This window comes from Dermacentor albipictus, chromosome 4 (genome assembly GCF_038994185.2).
Source record: "Dermacentor albipictus isolate Rhodes 1998 colony chromosome 4, USDA_Dalb.pri_finalv2, whole genome shotgun sequence".
Taxonomy (NCBI): domain Eukaryota; kingdom Metazoa; phylum Arthropoda; class Arachnida; order Ixodida; family Ixodidae; genus Dermacentor; species Dermacentor albipictus.
The window spans coordinates 69,700,184-69,717,634 of NC_091824.1; the positions used below are offsets into that span (position 1 = coordinate 69,700,184).

At 49.2% G+C, this 17,451-nt stretch overlaps 1 protein-coding gene across 8 annotated transcripts in view; it reads right to left on the bottom strand.

The window, feature by feature from the left end:
• LOC135902051 (poly(rC)-binding protein 3-like) overlaps positions 1-17,451 on the bottom strand; it is a 458,527-nt gene that overhangs the window by 286,800 nt on the left and 154,276 nt on the right. For all 8 annotated transcript variants that reach the window (XM_065431947.1, XM_065431948.1, XM_070537070.1 and 5 more), the window contains one exon: positions 173-239. In XM_065431947.1, coding sequence (XP_065288019.1) covers positions 173-239 — 67 coding nt within the window. The remainder of the gene's footprint in view (positions 1-172; positions 240-17,451) is intronic.

Genomic DNA, 17,451 nt, shown 5'->3' on the forward strand with positions numbered 1-17,451 from the left:
TTAAAAGATCGTAACACAAGCGTTCCCGTCGCCAGTGGAAATCGATACAGGGGTTCGACGTAACGTCGCCGCATGCTCAGCAGCATAGCGCCATTTCCTCTGGCCTACCGCGGGTGTTAAAGCCACCCACGGACGCGCGCTAGAGGAAAAAGAACGTGCGGACTACGCTTACCTTTCGGTGAGGGATGTCCAAGCTGCCGTGCGTTGTACCCGGTCGGTGGTCTGGCGCCAGGTAACGCCTGCGGCGAAAACAGACGCGATCGGTGAGTTCAGCCACATCGGACTGCGCAAGTTGATGATCGCGGTGGTTTCTTAAGGAAATAGCGCAACCCAACAGTGGGGGACCAGTCATGAATTATGTGCTATTGCATGAACAAAAAGATGAAAACAAAAACGCATCGGTTCGGCGACTCCGGAAAACCACCGGTGGCATAAAAATTTCAATCGCTGAGTACTGTACCTCCTATGTACCTCCTGCAGTCCCCTCTAGACTGAACGAATCGCAATGCAGGAAGCTGAAGAGATAACACGGAGAAGAAAAGAGCATGCTACGCAAACCTAAACACGCGCGACCAAGCGAAAAGGGGACTCACGCCAAATCATTTCTCGTTGTACGAGGTCAACGGAACAGAAGCGAATTCGGAAGGCGCGGAGCATGGGTGAGTAGATTATTGTCGACTAAAACACCAAAATGCGCTGCATACTAAAAAGGCACTAAGACTGAGTCCGCAACCTTCCATGCTCATTGCGGCAAAAAGAAAGAAAGAAAGAAAGAAAGAAAGAAAGAAAGAAAGAAAGAAAGAAAGAAAGAAAGAAAGAAAGAAAGAAAGAAAGAAAGAAAGAAAGAAAGAAAGAAAGAAAGAATGTGGGGTTTGGTGTCGGGAAACTACACGGGAGGTCACGAGGGACGCCGTAGCGGACAGCACCAGGTTCGTATCGACCACATGGGATTAACTGACGCGCACATAAATCTTAAGTACACGAGCATTTGGTGCTTATCGACATACTGCAGCAAAATCATATAATATAAACGTTGTGCCCAAACAGTTTTCTTGCGCACAACGTTCAAAACTTCATCTTAGCGTTCATTCTAGAATGGTAGGACTGATTAAATAATTAATAACCAGGCGTTCTGACAATGCCATCAATCAAGTGATAACTGCCTAATTAACACAACGGTTAGAGTTCATTCGACATCGGTCAGCTTGACCCTCCCACTCTCTCTCGCTTAATCACAATGAATCCAACAAAAGGCACCCACGATTTTCCAACACTTCGTTTGCCTCGCATTTCGGATAATTGGAGCGAACTTTGCGTACCCCGTGGACGTACAATTGACGAAAGTGGACTATCCATAATTTAAAGTCAATTAAAACAAAAAATTAAGGAGCACCGTTTCGCGAGCTGTCCGTCCCGAAAGGCGGCAGCCGAAGCTATGGGCAAATACGCAATCAGCGCGGAAAGTCAGAATAGCCGAGCGGTACGCAAACACCCCAAAGGCTGTTCAGTTCGATTCATTAGGGCTGAAACGGTTTCGAGGGCATGTTGGAGAATACGGACGGATCCTACCGCGCGAGACGAGGTTTGATTTAGATTGACTGCGCTGACAAGGAGAACGCAAAGGGCGGTTTCGAGTTCTCCGACCGAACACTTCGACGTTTCGTAAGAGGGATTAAATCTGGCTCGTCCTCTAGAACGCACGAAAAAAAAAAAAAAAAAAGATCGCGGAGAACGAATCGCGCGGTATAGAGTAGACAAAAGAGCAGCGCCGTAGAGAAGCATTCTCGAGCCGGGAGTTAAATTTTACCCCGAACAATGAAGACCAGCTCTACCTGCCAAGTTAATCTCCCGCAGCCGTTTTCGCAACGACGGACACAAACACCGTAGAAGTCCGCGGGACGGCCGTGGTTCTTGCTGTCCAGCTATATAGCATTCTGCGCAGGTAAGTGGCACTCGTTGAAGAAAGCAGTCGGGGGAGAAGGAATAAGGTATTACAGACACCAGCCCGGCGCATCCCCTATACAGCTTGCGCGCCTAAGTTTATCGAGTAGCGAGAGAATGGCTGAAAAGAAGGCGTCGCAATCGAGTGAAGATCCGAGATGAGAAAAAAAAAGAGAGAAAGAAATTAAGTGACGCTACAGTCCGGCGCCTTCAGTTTGCGCGCGCCGCAGAGGGCGACCAAGCGGCTTAGAGCGCCCGTATCTAAGCGCAATCTCGGCGCCAGCAGCCCCGCTTACCGAGGTGCAGGCGGCGAAGGCGAAACGCCGAGGATTTCCAAACTCGCGAAAAGAATGCGCGCCTCTGCGCACTAATTAGACTCGCCACCGCGCGAGTCCGTTGTGAAACTGGCGGGGGGTCCCTCACTATATACGGGCGGTGGCTGCTCGTTTCTGCGTCCACGGCGGAGAGAAGGTTGTCCCTATAAAACGAGATCACGAGCAAAGGAGGGCGTTGACGCTGTCTATATAGCTGGTATGCATCGGCGTCGCGAAGCAGAGTGAAAGAATGGGACAAAGCAAAACCACAAACGAGAAAGCGCTGACACGCGGCTTACGTGGACGATGCGCAAGAAACGGCAAAAAAAAAAAAAAGTTACGGCACAGACCGTGGCACCGACATCCGACGCCCGTGTGCGGTTTACCGAGAAGACAATTTCGCTCGTTCCAGCGCAATAAGTCACCCATCCGCTCCACTGCGGCTGTTTTTCCTTCTGGAATGGCTCGCTCAACGCGCGTTTCCTACAGCTATTGCACTTAGTTGCATTTCGTCGCGGGACCCGTTGTCCTCGTCAGCTTGCTCTTTTGCGTGTATTGAGAAACTCTTGAAAAGTGTGACGGCCTCGCCACGGGATAGGAAGCATAGACGCACTTTGCGCGGGATTGCTCGGTTGTCACACCGAGTACACACGCTTAACGGGGAAAACAGCGCCCCCACAAGACGCCACGCACACATCGTAAATACCTGCGGCAGGACGTCTGTCCCATCTGCGCTGCTTCGAGGAAGTTTGTCGCTTGTTCTGCGCGCTTGCGTCGCTTTCAGCAGGCGTATAGCGTCAATCCGCCAAGCAGGCCCCGTTACTCAACTGGTTGTAGTTGGATTGAGCGACGTTCGTGCTCCCCGCGAACCCTATTAGAAACGCTGCGCCACACAACGGCCAGTCGCATAGGTCGAGCCATGACACTGCAAACACTGTGTCCTGTCTCGCGACACTGCAACTATACGGTCTAAACACAGGCTGGGCATTGAATGCACCCGGCTGCAGAGAACTACCGCGCCACATGGCTTTATACCGTGCCTCGCCAATTTCGCGCTGTACGTCTAAAGCTACAGGTAGCCGTCAATCAACGGCGAATAAGAACCCTCTAATGGCCTGTCGGTTGTGCGCCATTAGTCTTCTTGCGCGCATACGCGACCGGGTGAAAAGAGCACGGAATGATTAGCAGGGTTCAACGTGCGAGCGCGGCCAGAATTAAGTTTTCCCGATCGCCTGACGCAACCTGGGGCGCTATTTTAGACACTCAAATTCTGCCATGTTGTCGAATTAGCCACCTTGTGAACTCTGATAGGCTCAAAGGGCTGCTACGGCCTCTCTGATTGGTTCTCTGAGCACCTCTGCTGCTCCTCGTGCATAGCATGGGTCTGAGCACGACCTATACTGGACTCCAGATCTGCACAAATCTCCCTGTTCCAGCACGCCTGGTCTAATTCGCCCCTTTCTCCACTAGGCACAGAGCGTAGCAGCTGAATGGCGCTAGTTATAACCTGTTCGCTGTCGTCTGCTTCTGCGATATGTTCAACACTCGTGCTGCCATTTCGGCAGGAACGAAGCGCTTGTATTGGTGCTAAATGAATAAATTCACAAATATAAAAAGAAGACAATCATTTGCGAATGCTTTGAGTTTTAATAGTGAAATTAGAGGAGGTGGAGCGACTCAAGGAAGGTGAGTAACGAGCGTAGGTGGCAGCAGCAATGCTAGACGGCATAAACTTCCCTTTCCCATATCCTCCGTAATGCTCCGTAAGATACTGGAAAATTGTTCTTAGAGATCCATAGGATAATCTAGCTTTTTTGAGTTGATTACAGATAGCCTAATGCTGTAGATGACAATAGGATTTACTTCTAATAGGATTTACAGCCAGATGATCTGGTGTAAGTATTCACAAGTAAACCCTGCACCCGATAGGTGCAACAGAATGATCGATCCTGTTTTAAGGAAAGGTAAGCACAGATTGCTTTTAATGGTCTTGGATGTCTAGATCAGTAGAAAGCTTGAAAAAGCGATCCCAGTGCTCCAAAACGTGCTGCAGTGCAGGCCTTGTGTCGCGGAACACTTTTCAAACTGCAAAGCTAGCTTTTTCTGCGTCGTAAGGCGGAAGCATAACGGTGGTGTGAAAGATACGTATGCAGTGAAGCTGTAGGCCTAATTATCTTTTTGAACTCGCGACGCGTTGACGGACAAATTTTAGAGTTAAAATGAGTGCATTGTAATCCTTCTGTTGTCGACGGTTACGGTGGATTCCAGTTTCTAAAGAGCGCAGGAACGAACTTTATAACGTATACAATGAAACTGCTGGGTACTTTACGAACTCTATAAACAATGTGACTTGTAATAATGTGCAGGATCTGTGTGATTTGCTACTGCCTGAAAAAGGCAATAGGAGCGGCTATTTAACGTTACTTCAGAGAGCAGCGGACTACACGCACCGACATTTTCCAGGTTCGGGCTGTCAACTTTTGTAGCCAAGTGACCGATCAAAGCCTTGTGACATCACTGTCACTGTGTTCGCCAAAATCATCAGCTAGGCAAACGGTTCGTCAGAGAACAACGTACTAATTACAACGCCGCACCGATCAACCGTAGAGTAGCAGACGAAAAGGCTATAAAAGCGACACCATCGGGCAACGGTTGAACGAGAGTCGGCGCAAGTGGCTACCATTGAAGCCGGATATCTGTACAGGTCTGGAGTTGCAGTAGGTCGTGGGTCACAAGTCGCAGGCGCGAGCTCGCGGGAGAGGATCCCCGCGCAGCGCTCTTTCTTGCTGCAGCGCGGAAGAGCAGCAAGGCAAGGCGAAGAGACGCCTCGGCCGAAGGAGGAAAGAGAGAGAGCGTGCCGCTGATTTATAGCGTTCAGGAAACACGCGCGAGGAACGAAGAAGAGCGGGTCTCTCTCTTCGGGGCAGCATCGAAAAGGGCTCGCCCACTCCCCCCCCTTCCTAGCTAGCAACACATCCTGCCTTCACACGTGTCTCGTAGGACGCCGTCAAAACATGCCTCCTCTTTGCCGCCCGTCCTCACCCTTTGACTCCCACCCACGCCAACCGCGGGCTCTCTTTCAGCGCTCCACGCCGCCGCCGCCGACGACGACGACGACGACCCACTGGGAGTCGTAAAGCATCGCGATGTGTTCGGAGAAAAGAGACTCGCTCCCCCCTTTTTGCGCGGCGCCGAGGCCGAACGAGAAGAAACGGCGCGCGCACCAGCGGCTATCAAAAGGCTCCCACTACTTCTTTACATAAACTGCGCGAAAAAAAAAAACAACGGTGGAAGGGTGCTTTCCCGCAGCGCCCTGGAGCGTTCCGTTCGCACGAACGGCACGCGCACGGGAAAGATTAGAGAGCTTTAGTTTAGTGGACGCAAGCGGCTTGCGTACGCAAGAACTAGGGGCGATGGTATTGTGCATGCGCAGACCCAGATGTAGGGGTCTGAGCATGCGCAGTAGCGTCACCCCTAGTTCTTGCGTACGCAAGCCGCTTGCGTCCCCTACACTACAACTATTAGAGAGTTTTAGTTTAGGGGACGCAAGCGGCTTGCGTACGCAAGAACTAGGGGCGACGGTACTGCGCATGCGCAGATGCTGACGTAGGTGTCTGCGCGTGCGCAGTACCGTCGCCCCTAGTTCCTGCGTACGCAAGCCGCTTGCGCCCCCTAAACTAAAACTCTCTATTAACAGGTAGCAGTGGCGTAGCCAGAAATTTCGTTCGGGGGGGGCTCACGATGCGCCTATCTAAATACATGAAGAAGGAGAATTCGTTTTTCTCGACAACCACTGCACCAAATTTGACGAGGTTTGTAGCATTTAAAAGAAAAACCTACATTCTAGTGACTGTTTGTTTCGAATTTTCAATTTAGGTCATCAATATTTTATTAAGAAGTGGCAAAAATCGAAAATTTTCAGAAAACGATACAATTTGGTTTACAACTCTGTAAATCAGCAATGATAATTGATATCACAATTCTGTGAATTGCACATAATAGTACATCTACAGTGGACAAAATTTTTATGTTACACATGAGTCTCAAAAAATTAAGTATTATGGAAATACGGCTTTTGCAGAACCTATGCACATAACATAACCAATTCACGTAAGATACAAATTGACATATCGAATTTCTCCGCTTTGAATGGTGTAATGGATGCCGTTTACAGAACCGCGATATCTGTTCTCGATGCAGAACTATTAATATTTAAACATCGTGCTTCCATTTTTCTCAAACTTTCGAATTTTTCAAAATATTTTAAACAAAGTTCAGGCCTTAAATCGAAATTGCACTTCCAACAGACACTAGAATTTAACATACTCTCTCAAATGCAACGAATTTCATTAAAACCGATTCAGGAGTTATCTCAGAAAACCGTTTCTGCATTTTACATGTATCTGAATAGGCCGCGTCGCAGTTGGGCCCGAGCTAAAGCTTCCTCTTAAACAATTTGCGTAGGGATCAAATACACCAATAATAACTGCATTGCCATTGCCAAAGATGCTGCAAACGAATTGCTGAACGCTACGCACTGTCAATACAAGTAAAATATGTATTTTTTAATAAAGAATATACTCATATGTGCCAAAAATTGTGGCCAACATAACTATTTAATAAGTAAAGAAAATATCACACGAACTTTAGAACTACGTCACTTCGAAGCCAGCAAAGCAGTGCATGCCGCTGATATGAAAAATGTAAAGGCCACGAAATGAACAAGTTGAGGACAAATATGTTAATGACACTTTGTCATTCAAGATCCTTGTTTACATTCTTGTACATATGTAACGGCCAGTGAAAAATCTCTATGACGCTGCCATTTGTTCTAATGTATTTCGCAGCAGCAGCTGTCACCGGTTGTGTATCGTGAGTAATTGCACCGAAATTATAGTCGCAACAGAGACCACGTATAAAAAGCAGGAGTTCTGCAGAATATACGAGGGCGAGTTAAATGAAAGTGAGCCAATGCGAATATATATAACAAACGGGGTACTTTAATTAAAAGTAGCCCCCATGAGCATTTAGACATTTGTCCCATTGACTAAAGAGTCGCGAAATTCCCGTTTCATAAAGCTCCTTGGGTTGTTGCTTCAAAACGTTTGCAACTGACTTTCACGACATCGTCCGAGACGAATCTGGTTCCCTTGAGCTGTTTTTTCGGTTGCCCCAAAATGTGGAAGCCGCAAGGCGACACGTCCGAGCTGTATGGCGGATGTTGCAGCGTTTCCCACTTGAACATTGCCAGTTTTGTATTAACCACGTCAGCGACGTGGGAACGGGCATTGTCGCGGAAAAAGATGACCCCACTTGTCAATTTTCCACGTAGTTTGTTCTTGATTGCGACACGCAGCCGATCCGGCGTTTCACAATATCGGAAACAATTGATAGTCTCTCAAGATTCAGCAAATTCTATCAGTAATGGCCCCTGACGATCGAAAAATAAAAGTCAACAACACTTTTCTCGCGGAAATGACGGCCTTTGCTTTCTTTGGAGAAGGTGAATTTGAATGTTTCCATTGTAAGCTTTGCCGTTGTGTTTCAGGCTCTTAGTAGTGGCATGATGGCTCGTCTCCGATCACGATTGCAGACAAGAAATCGTCACCTTTATTGTGACACCGGGTCAGATGAGTAAAGGCAGCGCTGATCTTCTCCGTATTCTGGCAGTGGTTCAAAATCTTGCGCATCCATTGCGCACACAAGAGCCGATAACCGAGATGTTCATGAATGATGGCGTGCACCAAACCGTGACTGATGTTCACACGCTCTGCCAGTTCATCGATACTTATCCTCCGTTCTTGTTTCATCAGCTCATCAACCTTTGCAATTTTGTTAGGGGTGATTGCACGATGGCTTTGGCCCGGTCTGGGATCGTCTTTGCAAATTTCACGCCCTTCTTTGAACCGTTTGTTCCAACGCTTCACAATGGCCAATAAAATGCAATGTTCCATGTACACGGCAGTCATACGGTGACTAATTTCTTTTTGGGAAACACCTTCAGCTGTCAAAAACATCACGGCATTACGCTGCTTCACTTCTGGGGAGTCCATTACGACACGGAATCATGTTCAACCCAGTGTATGAGAGCATTAAAGAACATTTATCCTCACACCTGCGTGTCACTTTTGTAAATGAGAGATGCCTGTGTGCTACGCGCAGGCCTTGCAGATAATGAACAGAACCATAATTTCGCGGCGTGGGTAGGCTCACTTTCATTTGACTAGCCCTCGTACATTACAAATGCGAAGATACAGCTTGATAAAGAGCAAAAAAGTGCCACTGGAAATGCCACTGCACGTACACACAAAACCTCGCAACAAGATATTTGAATATACGTATAAGTCTCCAATAAATCTACGTATCTGAGAAAACGTCACGGTACATAATGCGTCAAACAAGGCAAATAAACATGTTGCGCAATCACAGGTTAACAGAATCCTAGATCCTGCCCCCATTTCATCCACTCCCCCCAATGTAACGCGCGCGACGGAAGGCGGCGCACTTGCTCCTCACTTTGTGAGCCAGAGTGAGCCACTATCGTCGGCTCACCCATTCCCCCCCCCTCCCCCATACGCTTTCACTCGCAGATACAGCATGCGGCGCGGGGTCACGATGTTATCGCACTTGGACTTTATATGGAACATGAGGGCGACGGCGATGGCAGGAATGCGCCTAGTGTCCGTATAATTGCTATCACAATATTATAGTAAAGTATCCGGCAGCTGAAGCGTCCCATGACCCATTACTTTCCGCAAAAGAAGTAACGAAATAGCACTTTCACCATGTGACAATTCGCTGCACCGCAACAACGCTTCTTTTTTCCTTTTGTGGGGCGGGGGCACCGTAATGAAAAAAAAAAACGCAAAGTATGTAGGTCACAATAGAATGCCTATTTTGGGCAACTGATATGGCTACTAAAGGAATATCGAAGAAAACACGAGACGCTTGGTCACCAAGAACCATGCGCATACTGCTCGGTATCCTACACCGGCGAGACAAGACTCTCTGGAGAGGTTGCGCTCAAGCGAACGCACTGAAATCCGTCGAGCCCCCACAGTGATGGCGGCTAGCGACCATTGTTTCTTTTTCTCGTCTGCTAGCTAGAAAGCGTCGAAAGCTCTGCCAGGCGAAAATGCACTCGGCTAGAGAAAACCGAACGCGCACCGAAGTGCGCCGCGCGGTGGTCGGGGCAACACGAGAAAAACGCGTGCGCTCTGGCTGGCTCCGGTAGCGCGCGGGTAGGGGAGCGAGAACAAAAAAAAAAAAAAAAATGAAGAGGCTCAATGTGTCCTCGCGATTAAAAGTCAAAGTAGAAAAATAAGTAAAAACGTAGTTGCCTTGGCTGGCTTTAGTGTCTTCACTGGATGCTGTGGCGCAGGTGAAAAAAAATGATATTTCTAATGTGACATGACGGCACGAATGAACCACCACAACGCTTCGTCTCATCGTGCCTCGCTGCGGGCTTTGTCAACTTGTCTGATAGCGTGTTCACTTGGCTTGTCTCGTTGTATGGCCCGATGTGCGACTTAGGAAAAGTCAGTGCACCTTTGGCGTCAAATATTTATGGGAGCATTAAACTTACAAAGTCCCGCAATTGAAAATCTAAAGCACACGTTTGGAAATGTCAATGTACCTTTCACATCAAACGTTTATGAGAACTTTATACCCATAAAGTTTCGGAATTGATATCCACGCGCTCTGTAAATTCTATGATAGAGTGTAGATTCCGCAGCCTCCGCGCAAGGCCGCGGCGAGCCTGCTCGCCATCAAAACGTCCTTGAAACTTTGTGCAGGGATGGGGCTGCTTGCGTTATGTGACTCCCGGTGCATGGGCGTTGCCGCGAAATTCAGCCCAAGTTCGCAATTCTTGCGGTGAAATGGCTTGTCGAGCGTGAAAAAGACGCTCTAGACAAAATCCAGAATGATTTCTGGCGCCGGGGGTTGCTTTTGTAGGCGGTGCATAGACAGCACGAAAAAATTTCGGGGGGGGCTGAAGCCCCATAAGCCCCCCCCCTGGCTACGCCCCTGACAGGTAGCTAGCTGCGCGCACGCCGCCTCAACCACAGTAATGTAGTCTGGGGGAGGGGGGGAGGGGGGGGATTTGTGAAGCACATCGCACGGCTCAGCAAAACTTGCTACACAACATGTGAATAACGTTCATGTTTGCTCTGCGAGCTCCACCTCTAGCGAAGCGAACCAGCTTAAGAAAGATTGCATACGTAACAAATCAGCGCGATTACCTACGTTAATAACGGCTGACGTGCAAACCAGATTCCAGAGACGCTGCCTTCCAAAGTGAGTGCGGAATTCACAGCCAGCAAAGCTTTTGCCTACGTATGTATTTTTTTATTGTTATATTGTTGCACACGAAGGAACATATTAAAGAATTGCGACATCATTTAGGTTGTTAAAATACACTCTGCGATTAGAGAATAGCGAAACACAAATGCGAGTTGCAACCAGCGTAATCCATCAATCCTATCGATGTACTTACATCCAAATATACTGCAAACAAACCATATGTCACGAAAGCGAATAAAAGACCCTTCTTTTTCAATTGTTTGATTTGTTGTTAGCTATGTTCTCCTGTTTTTGCTACATGCTGTTTCTTTTACAACCCTCACGCAATGCTCCAGTTGGAGCCTGTGAGGTATGTGCATAAATAAATAAATAAATAAATAAATAAATAAATAAATAAATAAATAAATAAATAAAGTAGCTGTTTGGGAGGACGGTTGTGCGATGTTACTTGCTCGATTTGAAATGTACTGTACAAACGGAATGACGGCCTAGACCTGGTCAATAATGATGCCTCGGCTGACATTGGCTTTTGTGTTAAGAAGAACGAAAATGACAAAAAAAAGTAACTAGGTAGTTCCAAGTTCAGTAAACGGGCGACACGCCAGTAAGGAAAATCCGGTTGGATCAAGTAAATGACCACTGCGGCTACAAAAAAAAATAAACAAACGCGAACGCAGGTGGCTCGAGAGAGATACATTGTATAGAAAAGAACTACATTGTATAAAAAAGTCAACGGTCAGAGCGTTTATTTACGTTGCTTTTTTTTAGGTATAGGCTAATGTGGCACCTGGGTTTTATGGCGCGCTCCCATAGCGTGCGCGTCGCAGTAAACTACACGGAATGCCGGTGCCCGCACAAAGTGGAAAGCTGCCGTGGTAGCCGTGCCCACAGCGACGTTGGCGGCCTCCAGCGGCCGGGGTAAATTAGCGGAATCTGTCGCGCGACGCGGCGCGAGACCTTTCCCCCTCCGGAGACGCACACGTGAACGAGGGCGACACACAGTACACGTGCTGCCATCTCTCGACGGTCGATATCCCTAGCCTCTCCGCCGGCTAACAGATGGGGCGACGGTCTAGACAATTCCTCGCGTCGCACGTTCCGGCGCCAAATAAGCCGGGATGCGTTTAAGGAATGAGCAAGTTCATTAGGTTAATAACTGGAACGCCCGAAACCAATACGCGAAGAAGAGCACCCGAAGCCTTCACGAAAACCGCGACTTGCAAGACAACGACGCGCAGCCGGTTCTCTATTTATCCGCCCTCTCTCCCGATTTATCACCGTTCAAGGTGATAAATCGCAAACATTCAAACCCGTGAATGCCAACAAAAGACTGACAGCTGGCAATATTAGGACAGCTTCTGGCGTGACTCAGAAGCCTGCATGGATTCTGTTCTGTATGCTTAAAAATGACCATGACCTAACATGGAAAGAAAGAACAATACAATAAAAATCTATGGGCCCTCTGCTGAGCTAAACTGCGATAAGCAAAAGCCTATCTACGACTGCCTATGTTGCTGTTGTCTGAACCGTTCTACGAACGGACGCCGCCGTGGCCGCGAGCATGGGATTCAAGCGCAGTGTCACCGGCAGTGATTGATCACCGCTTTCCCGCGTCCACCACGGACTGAGCACGGACACTCATGAGCCGTTAAAGGCTTACGCCTTAATAACACAAACGCAACCCCGGTGCTCGGAAACATAATTTAAAAAAAAAGACCCTCGGGGAAGAGAGGGGCAGAGGAGAGGGCGTAGAAACTTCAGCCATGGGCGAGGAACGTAAATGCCTTGTCGCTCCGATGCACTGACGGTGCACTAATAGAAAGGTCAGCGCGAGCGTGAATCTGACCAGCATCGAGGATTTCCCTTTCGAGTCTGCCTTTGGATCTGCTTGTAATCTCGGTTTTATGGAAAAGCTGTTTAAAGCCACTATACCTGCAGTGCGCAGGAAAGAGCACGGCGTTGATCAGTGCCTTTAAAGATGAAGGATGAATGCTCTCTTAGCCTGTCATTTAGACAGCGCCCCGTCTGCCCGATGTAAATTCTCCCACAGCCGAGTGGTATCTGATGTACTACTTCGGCGGCACAGAAAGCCTGGGCTTTCATGTGTTTCTTTTCACAGGTCTTGTTCGTCTTTTGGCCGTTTGCAAGGGCGCACCACCGAGAGAGTTTGAGAGGGGCTGCGAAGACGAGGTCAACTCCGTGTTTTTGCTCAAACCATTCTAGGTTATGTGAAATTGTGTGGACATCGGTAAATTATGGGGTTTTACGTGCCAAAACCACTTTCTGATTATGAGGCACGCCGTAGTGGAGGACTCCGGAAATTTCGACCACCTGGGGTTCTTTAACGTGCACCTAAATCTAAGTACACGGGTGTTTTCGCATTTCGCCCCCATCGAAATGCGGCCGCCGTGGCCGGGATTCGATCCCACGACTTCGTGCTCAGCAGCCCAATGTGGACATATGGCATCACGGCAAACTTATTTTGCCTTTGGCGTGGCACAGCCTTCGAAGAAGCCTGAAGCTTCTTTAAAAGCGTCGATCCCGCAGCGACTGGCACACAGGAAGAACGTCTTTCCTGTCCTGGTCTCCTTTCTTTTTCGCAAAGCTTCTGCGCTCTCCTTTACAAAATAATTCCTTTGAATCGTTACCCTAATTGTTTCAGCCCCATAGGTTATTACTGGTAGGTGTACTATTATGTGCAGAATGTAACCCGGGGCAGAACCGCGGGTTCCTGGGCCCCCAGCGCCAGCGAATGCGGGCACTCACAGGGCACGCGTCGAAGAGACCCCGCCGTCTTTCCTCATCCGGCAAAGCGTATGTACGACGGGTCGTAGCGGCTCCGACGGCGACACCGCCAATGCCCTTCAGCGAGGAACATCGATCTCGCTGCTTCCCCCCGACAAGTTCGCGTCGAGGAAAAAATCGACTCGCTCGTAAGAGACGGACACGATGCAGTTCGCGCCCCCCTCCAGCCGCGAGTCCCGGAGACAAATGTACCCGCGGGCCGCTCTCGAAGATGGGGGGGCTTTTAGCCACGATTACAGCGAAGACGAAAAGCGGCGCAGACGCCGATGCGCACCCAGTTGTCTATCATTTTCCTTGCGCCGAAGACGAGAAAAAGAAGACCGCAAGTACGGCGCTGCAGAAATAAGACGGCGACGCCTTGCTTAACTAACGCAATGCTGGTGGCAACCGACGCACTAGTTAACAAAGTAACTAACTCTCAACACTTTCAATATGAGTTATAACGTGCACACGTTTGTGTGTACTCCGAAACAGCCAGTGCTAAAAAAAAAAAAATCCGTCCACTAGCCAAAGCTGGCACGATATTGTCCCAATTTGTGCGAAGTGACGCCTTCCTGCTCAAGTATGCTTCGACATAGCGTTTTTTTTTTTTTCGTGTTATTCACGTGTGCTGCGCATATGGGAAGCAGCGCTTGCTTGCGCGGTGTCCTGCCGAAGGTCTCCGGAACAAAATGTGTGCGTCTCTGCTATGCTGAAACGCACGCACAGCGATAAGAAGCGGACGACGCCACAAATATGGCCATCGATACAGGCAGCAGTGCGGGCAGAGCTGAGTGCATAGAGCTCGCGAATGTCTCCAGGTCTGCCACTGCGCGCCGGATTGCGCTGAAAGGATAAGTGAGCCGCATCTTTCGTCCTCACCGGCTCCGCTTGTACGGTACACGGTGGTGACAGTGACCCCCAAGGTGAGCTGTGACACGACCAGATTGCTGTAGCATCGCAGTCCCTAAACATCACAAGAAATGCAGAACTACAGAAAACGAGCGCCTATATAAGTCGTCTGCGTCACCGGCTCTCTTTAGTTTTGCCGTTTCTGACCCGCTTTCTTGGCACCCTTTGGCATTTTAGCTTAAACAACGTACTTTCCTGAACTAAAGTGGCGAAGTTTAGCCACGGATTCCTTTAAAAAAAATAAGAAAGAGCAAAATAGAAGAAGCGAGAGAAGAAAGAAACAAAGAAGATCTCGATGCACTTGGCATCGAGACAGACTACCGGCGCGGCCTGCCCCGACACTCCGTACAAACGCGAACATTCACGACAGCGCGATCAGCAAGTTCAAAACAAATCGAGACTGCACGAGCAGTTCAGGAGTAGGTCTCGGAGCGCTTCACCAGCAGGTACGCGTGCACGGAGTCGTCGAGGCGACCGAAGTGACGCGAAAGAAAGACACACGACAACGTCGCGCTACTGGCGAACTCGGGCATTGGATTGAGAAATGCGCGCGCGCGACCTTTCCGCTTCCTCCCGAGCTGGGAACGATGCACAGCGTGCGCCCTTCCTAGCTGTCAGAATTCGGCGCGCGTCAACCGGCTTTCGCGAGTCTTTCGACCGCCACCATTTTGACTCGGTGTGGCAGCCGGCCGAAAGTCGCAGGCCGCGCTCGTTTTGGCAGAAGAGAAGCTGCGCGCGCAAACTTGTCGCAGCGCTGGAAAGAGGTACACTAGACGCGAGCGACAGACTTGCGATTGCCCGTTCTTAACGTCTTGGAGCGATACTTAATTACCAAACCATGCTTTCCTACAAAAAGAATAGAGAGAGAAGAATAGGACGCATCCTTTACAGGCCATTACCATTTCCACAGCGAGTCAAATAACGATTATATGCGCCCTTAAAGCGGCCAGCCGCGAACAGAAATCCTACGAGTAGAGACAAGCTCAAAACGCCTCATTTGGAGTATGAGATTCGAGCGAGAAGGAAGACAGAATCGATATACAATGCAATCTCGGAATCTGTGAATATATTAACAACTCTGCACTTTTACAGACCATAAGGACACCTTGGCGTGCAACGGGAAATTGGCCCGAGGCAACCGTCGGTGAATATCTGCGGAAGAACGGCTGCGCGGAAGGTCTCGTTCCGAATCAAAATCGCATGCTTTGCGTGTTACGAGTAGCAGAGAACGACTTCTTGTGAGTCAATTTTCTGCCAGATATTCGCTCACTGAAGTATAGACAGCGTGGTAAATTCGCAATAAGAAACGAAATTATGCGACTGATATCAGACGTGAGGAAAGAGAAGTCTGTTCTTACAAATCTCATCCGATACAAAGGTGTGCGCGCAAGGCCGGCGTGACTGTTATCACATCGGAAACCCACGCAAGAATTTGAGCGCTTACTAATCACGCCAGCGCTAACTAATAAGAAGAAAACAATAACAGAAAGGAAGAAATATATAAAGAGAAAAGATGGAGGAGGAGGAGGAAAGAACTTTATTGGGTCCTGAGGAACCCCTTCCCACCCATCAACGTGGGTGCGGCCCGCGACCCCTGCCAACCACTAAACCAAGAGAAAAGAAGAAAAAAATTAATTACAGGGTATCACGTGCCACTACCACGATCTGATGAGGAGGCAGGCCGCATTGAGAGGCTCCGGATTCATTTTGACCACCTGGGGTCATTTAACGTGCGCCCAATTCACGGTGCGTACACGAGCGTTCTTCCATTCTGACTCCCATGGGAGTGTGGGCGGGATTGAACCCGCGAACCTCGATCTCAGCAATGCAAGCCATAGCCGCCGGGCTACCGCGGCGGGCCAGCAGGCCAGCGTGAAAACTTAAAACGCGCCGCGTCTATCTGTCAATCTTAGTTTCTTTTGCGCACATGCGTTATATCATTTTCTCCCATCTTTCAAAACTCGTATCTTTCTAAACCCCTTAGCACCCAGACGTCGGTTAGCAAGCAGAATAATGACATGAGTTTAATTTTTTTTCCGCCATGTCGCTTGACTGTCCCTGAATATATATATATATTGCAGATAGCGTACAACACTCTTTCGCCTCTCTGTGTATATATGGTGAATGAGCTTTGACCTACTATAGCGATCAGCCTCAACGACAACATGGGGAACGGTTAGCAACAGCCCCGAACATAACCGATCTATCCAAGCTTATACCACTCACACTAATACATTCAGGCACTCCTTCTTCCCCGACGTGATTGAAATGTGGAAGAAGTTACCGATGTGTGTAGTGGAACATACTGATCTCTCCCAATTCAAAAAATCTCTGGATGACTATCTGTGCGAATGCGCCGCTTGATTTCGATGTATTCTGTGTTTCTGATTATTGCACATGTTATTTTCTTTTATATATTTTTTTTCATAACCCTCTCTGTAAGGACCCTCGCAAGAGGGTTGGCAGTATTGTTAAATACATAAATAGAGTCTGAACAAAGACATGCGGGAGCGAAGAAAAGCTCGCTCACATAAAGCACCGCGCATTTCAACCAGCCACACGCACGCACCGCCCGCGCCCACGCAGATCGGGCAAGAGCGACGCTTTATCGCTTTAACGGGCCCTGTAATTAATGGCCGCGCCACCTTAATTCGAGCCGAGCAAATGGCCAGAGCGCGTTCGCGCCGCCGACACACAGCGCACGCCCTCTACCGACAATACAGTGCCACCTCTCCACGCGCGGGCAGTTCTTCGCAAGGCCGCGGGAACAGGGCAGAGCCATGCGGGCCCCGTACATAAACGGCCGCTTCATAACGCGCGTCTCAGGCGCCATTCATCGCCGGAACGTGTCAGGCGGGGAGGGCGCTCCGGTAGCTGGTCAGCCAAACAAACGGGTCAGTTAAACATCGCCACGCGCACAATACATGTACGGCACCTTCGGCAACGAACGAACGAAACGCAAAGACAGCCTCTGAGCACGCAAGCGTATAAGCGTGCCGAAGCGGCCTCGCACGTAACCGAGCTCAATCCGCGGCTCAATTAACGTGCGCCGACGTGCGCCTGCCCGCACACAAGCGCAAAGCAGCTAAACAAATGGGCAACTCTCCGCCCTTCCCCTCCCTCCCCTAACGCCGCGAGCCGGCTGCGATATAAACCATACCAACGGGCCGCGGAACACGCACACACACAGAGCGCG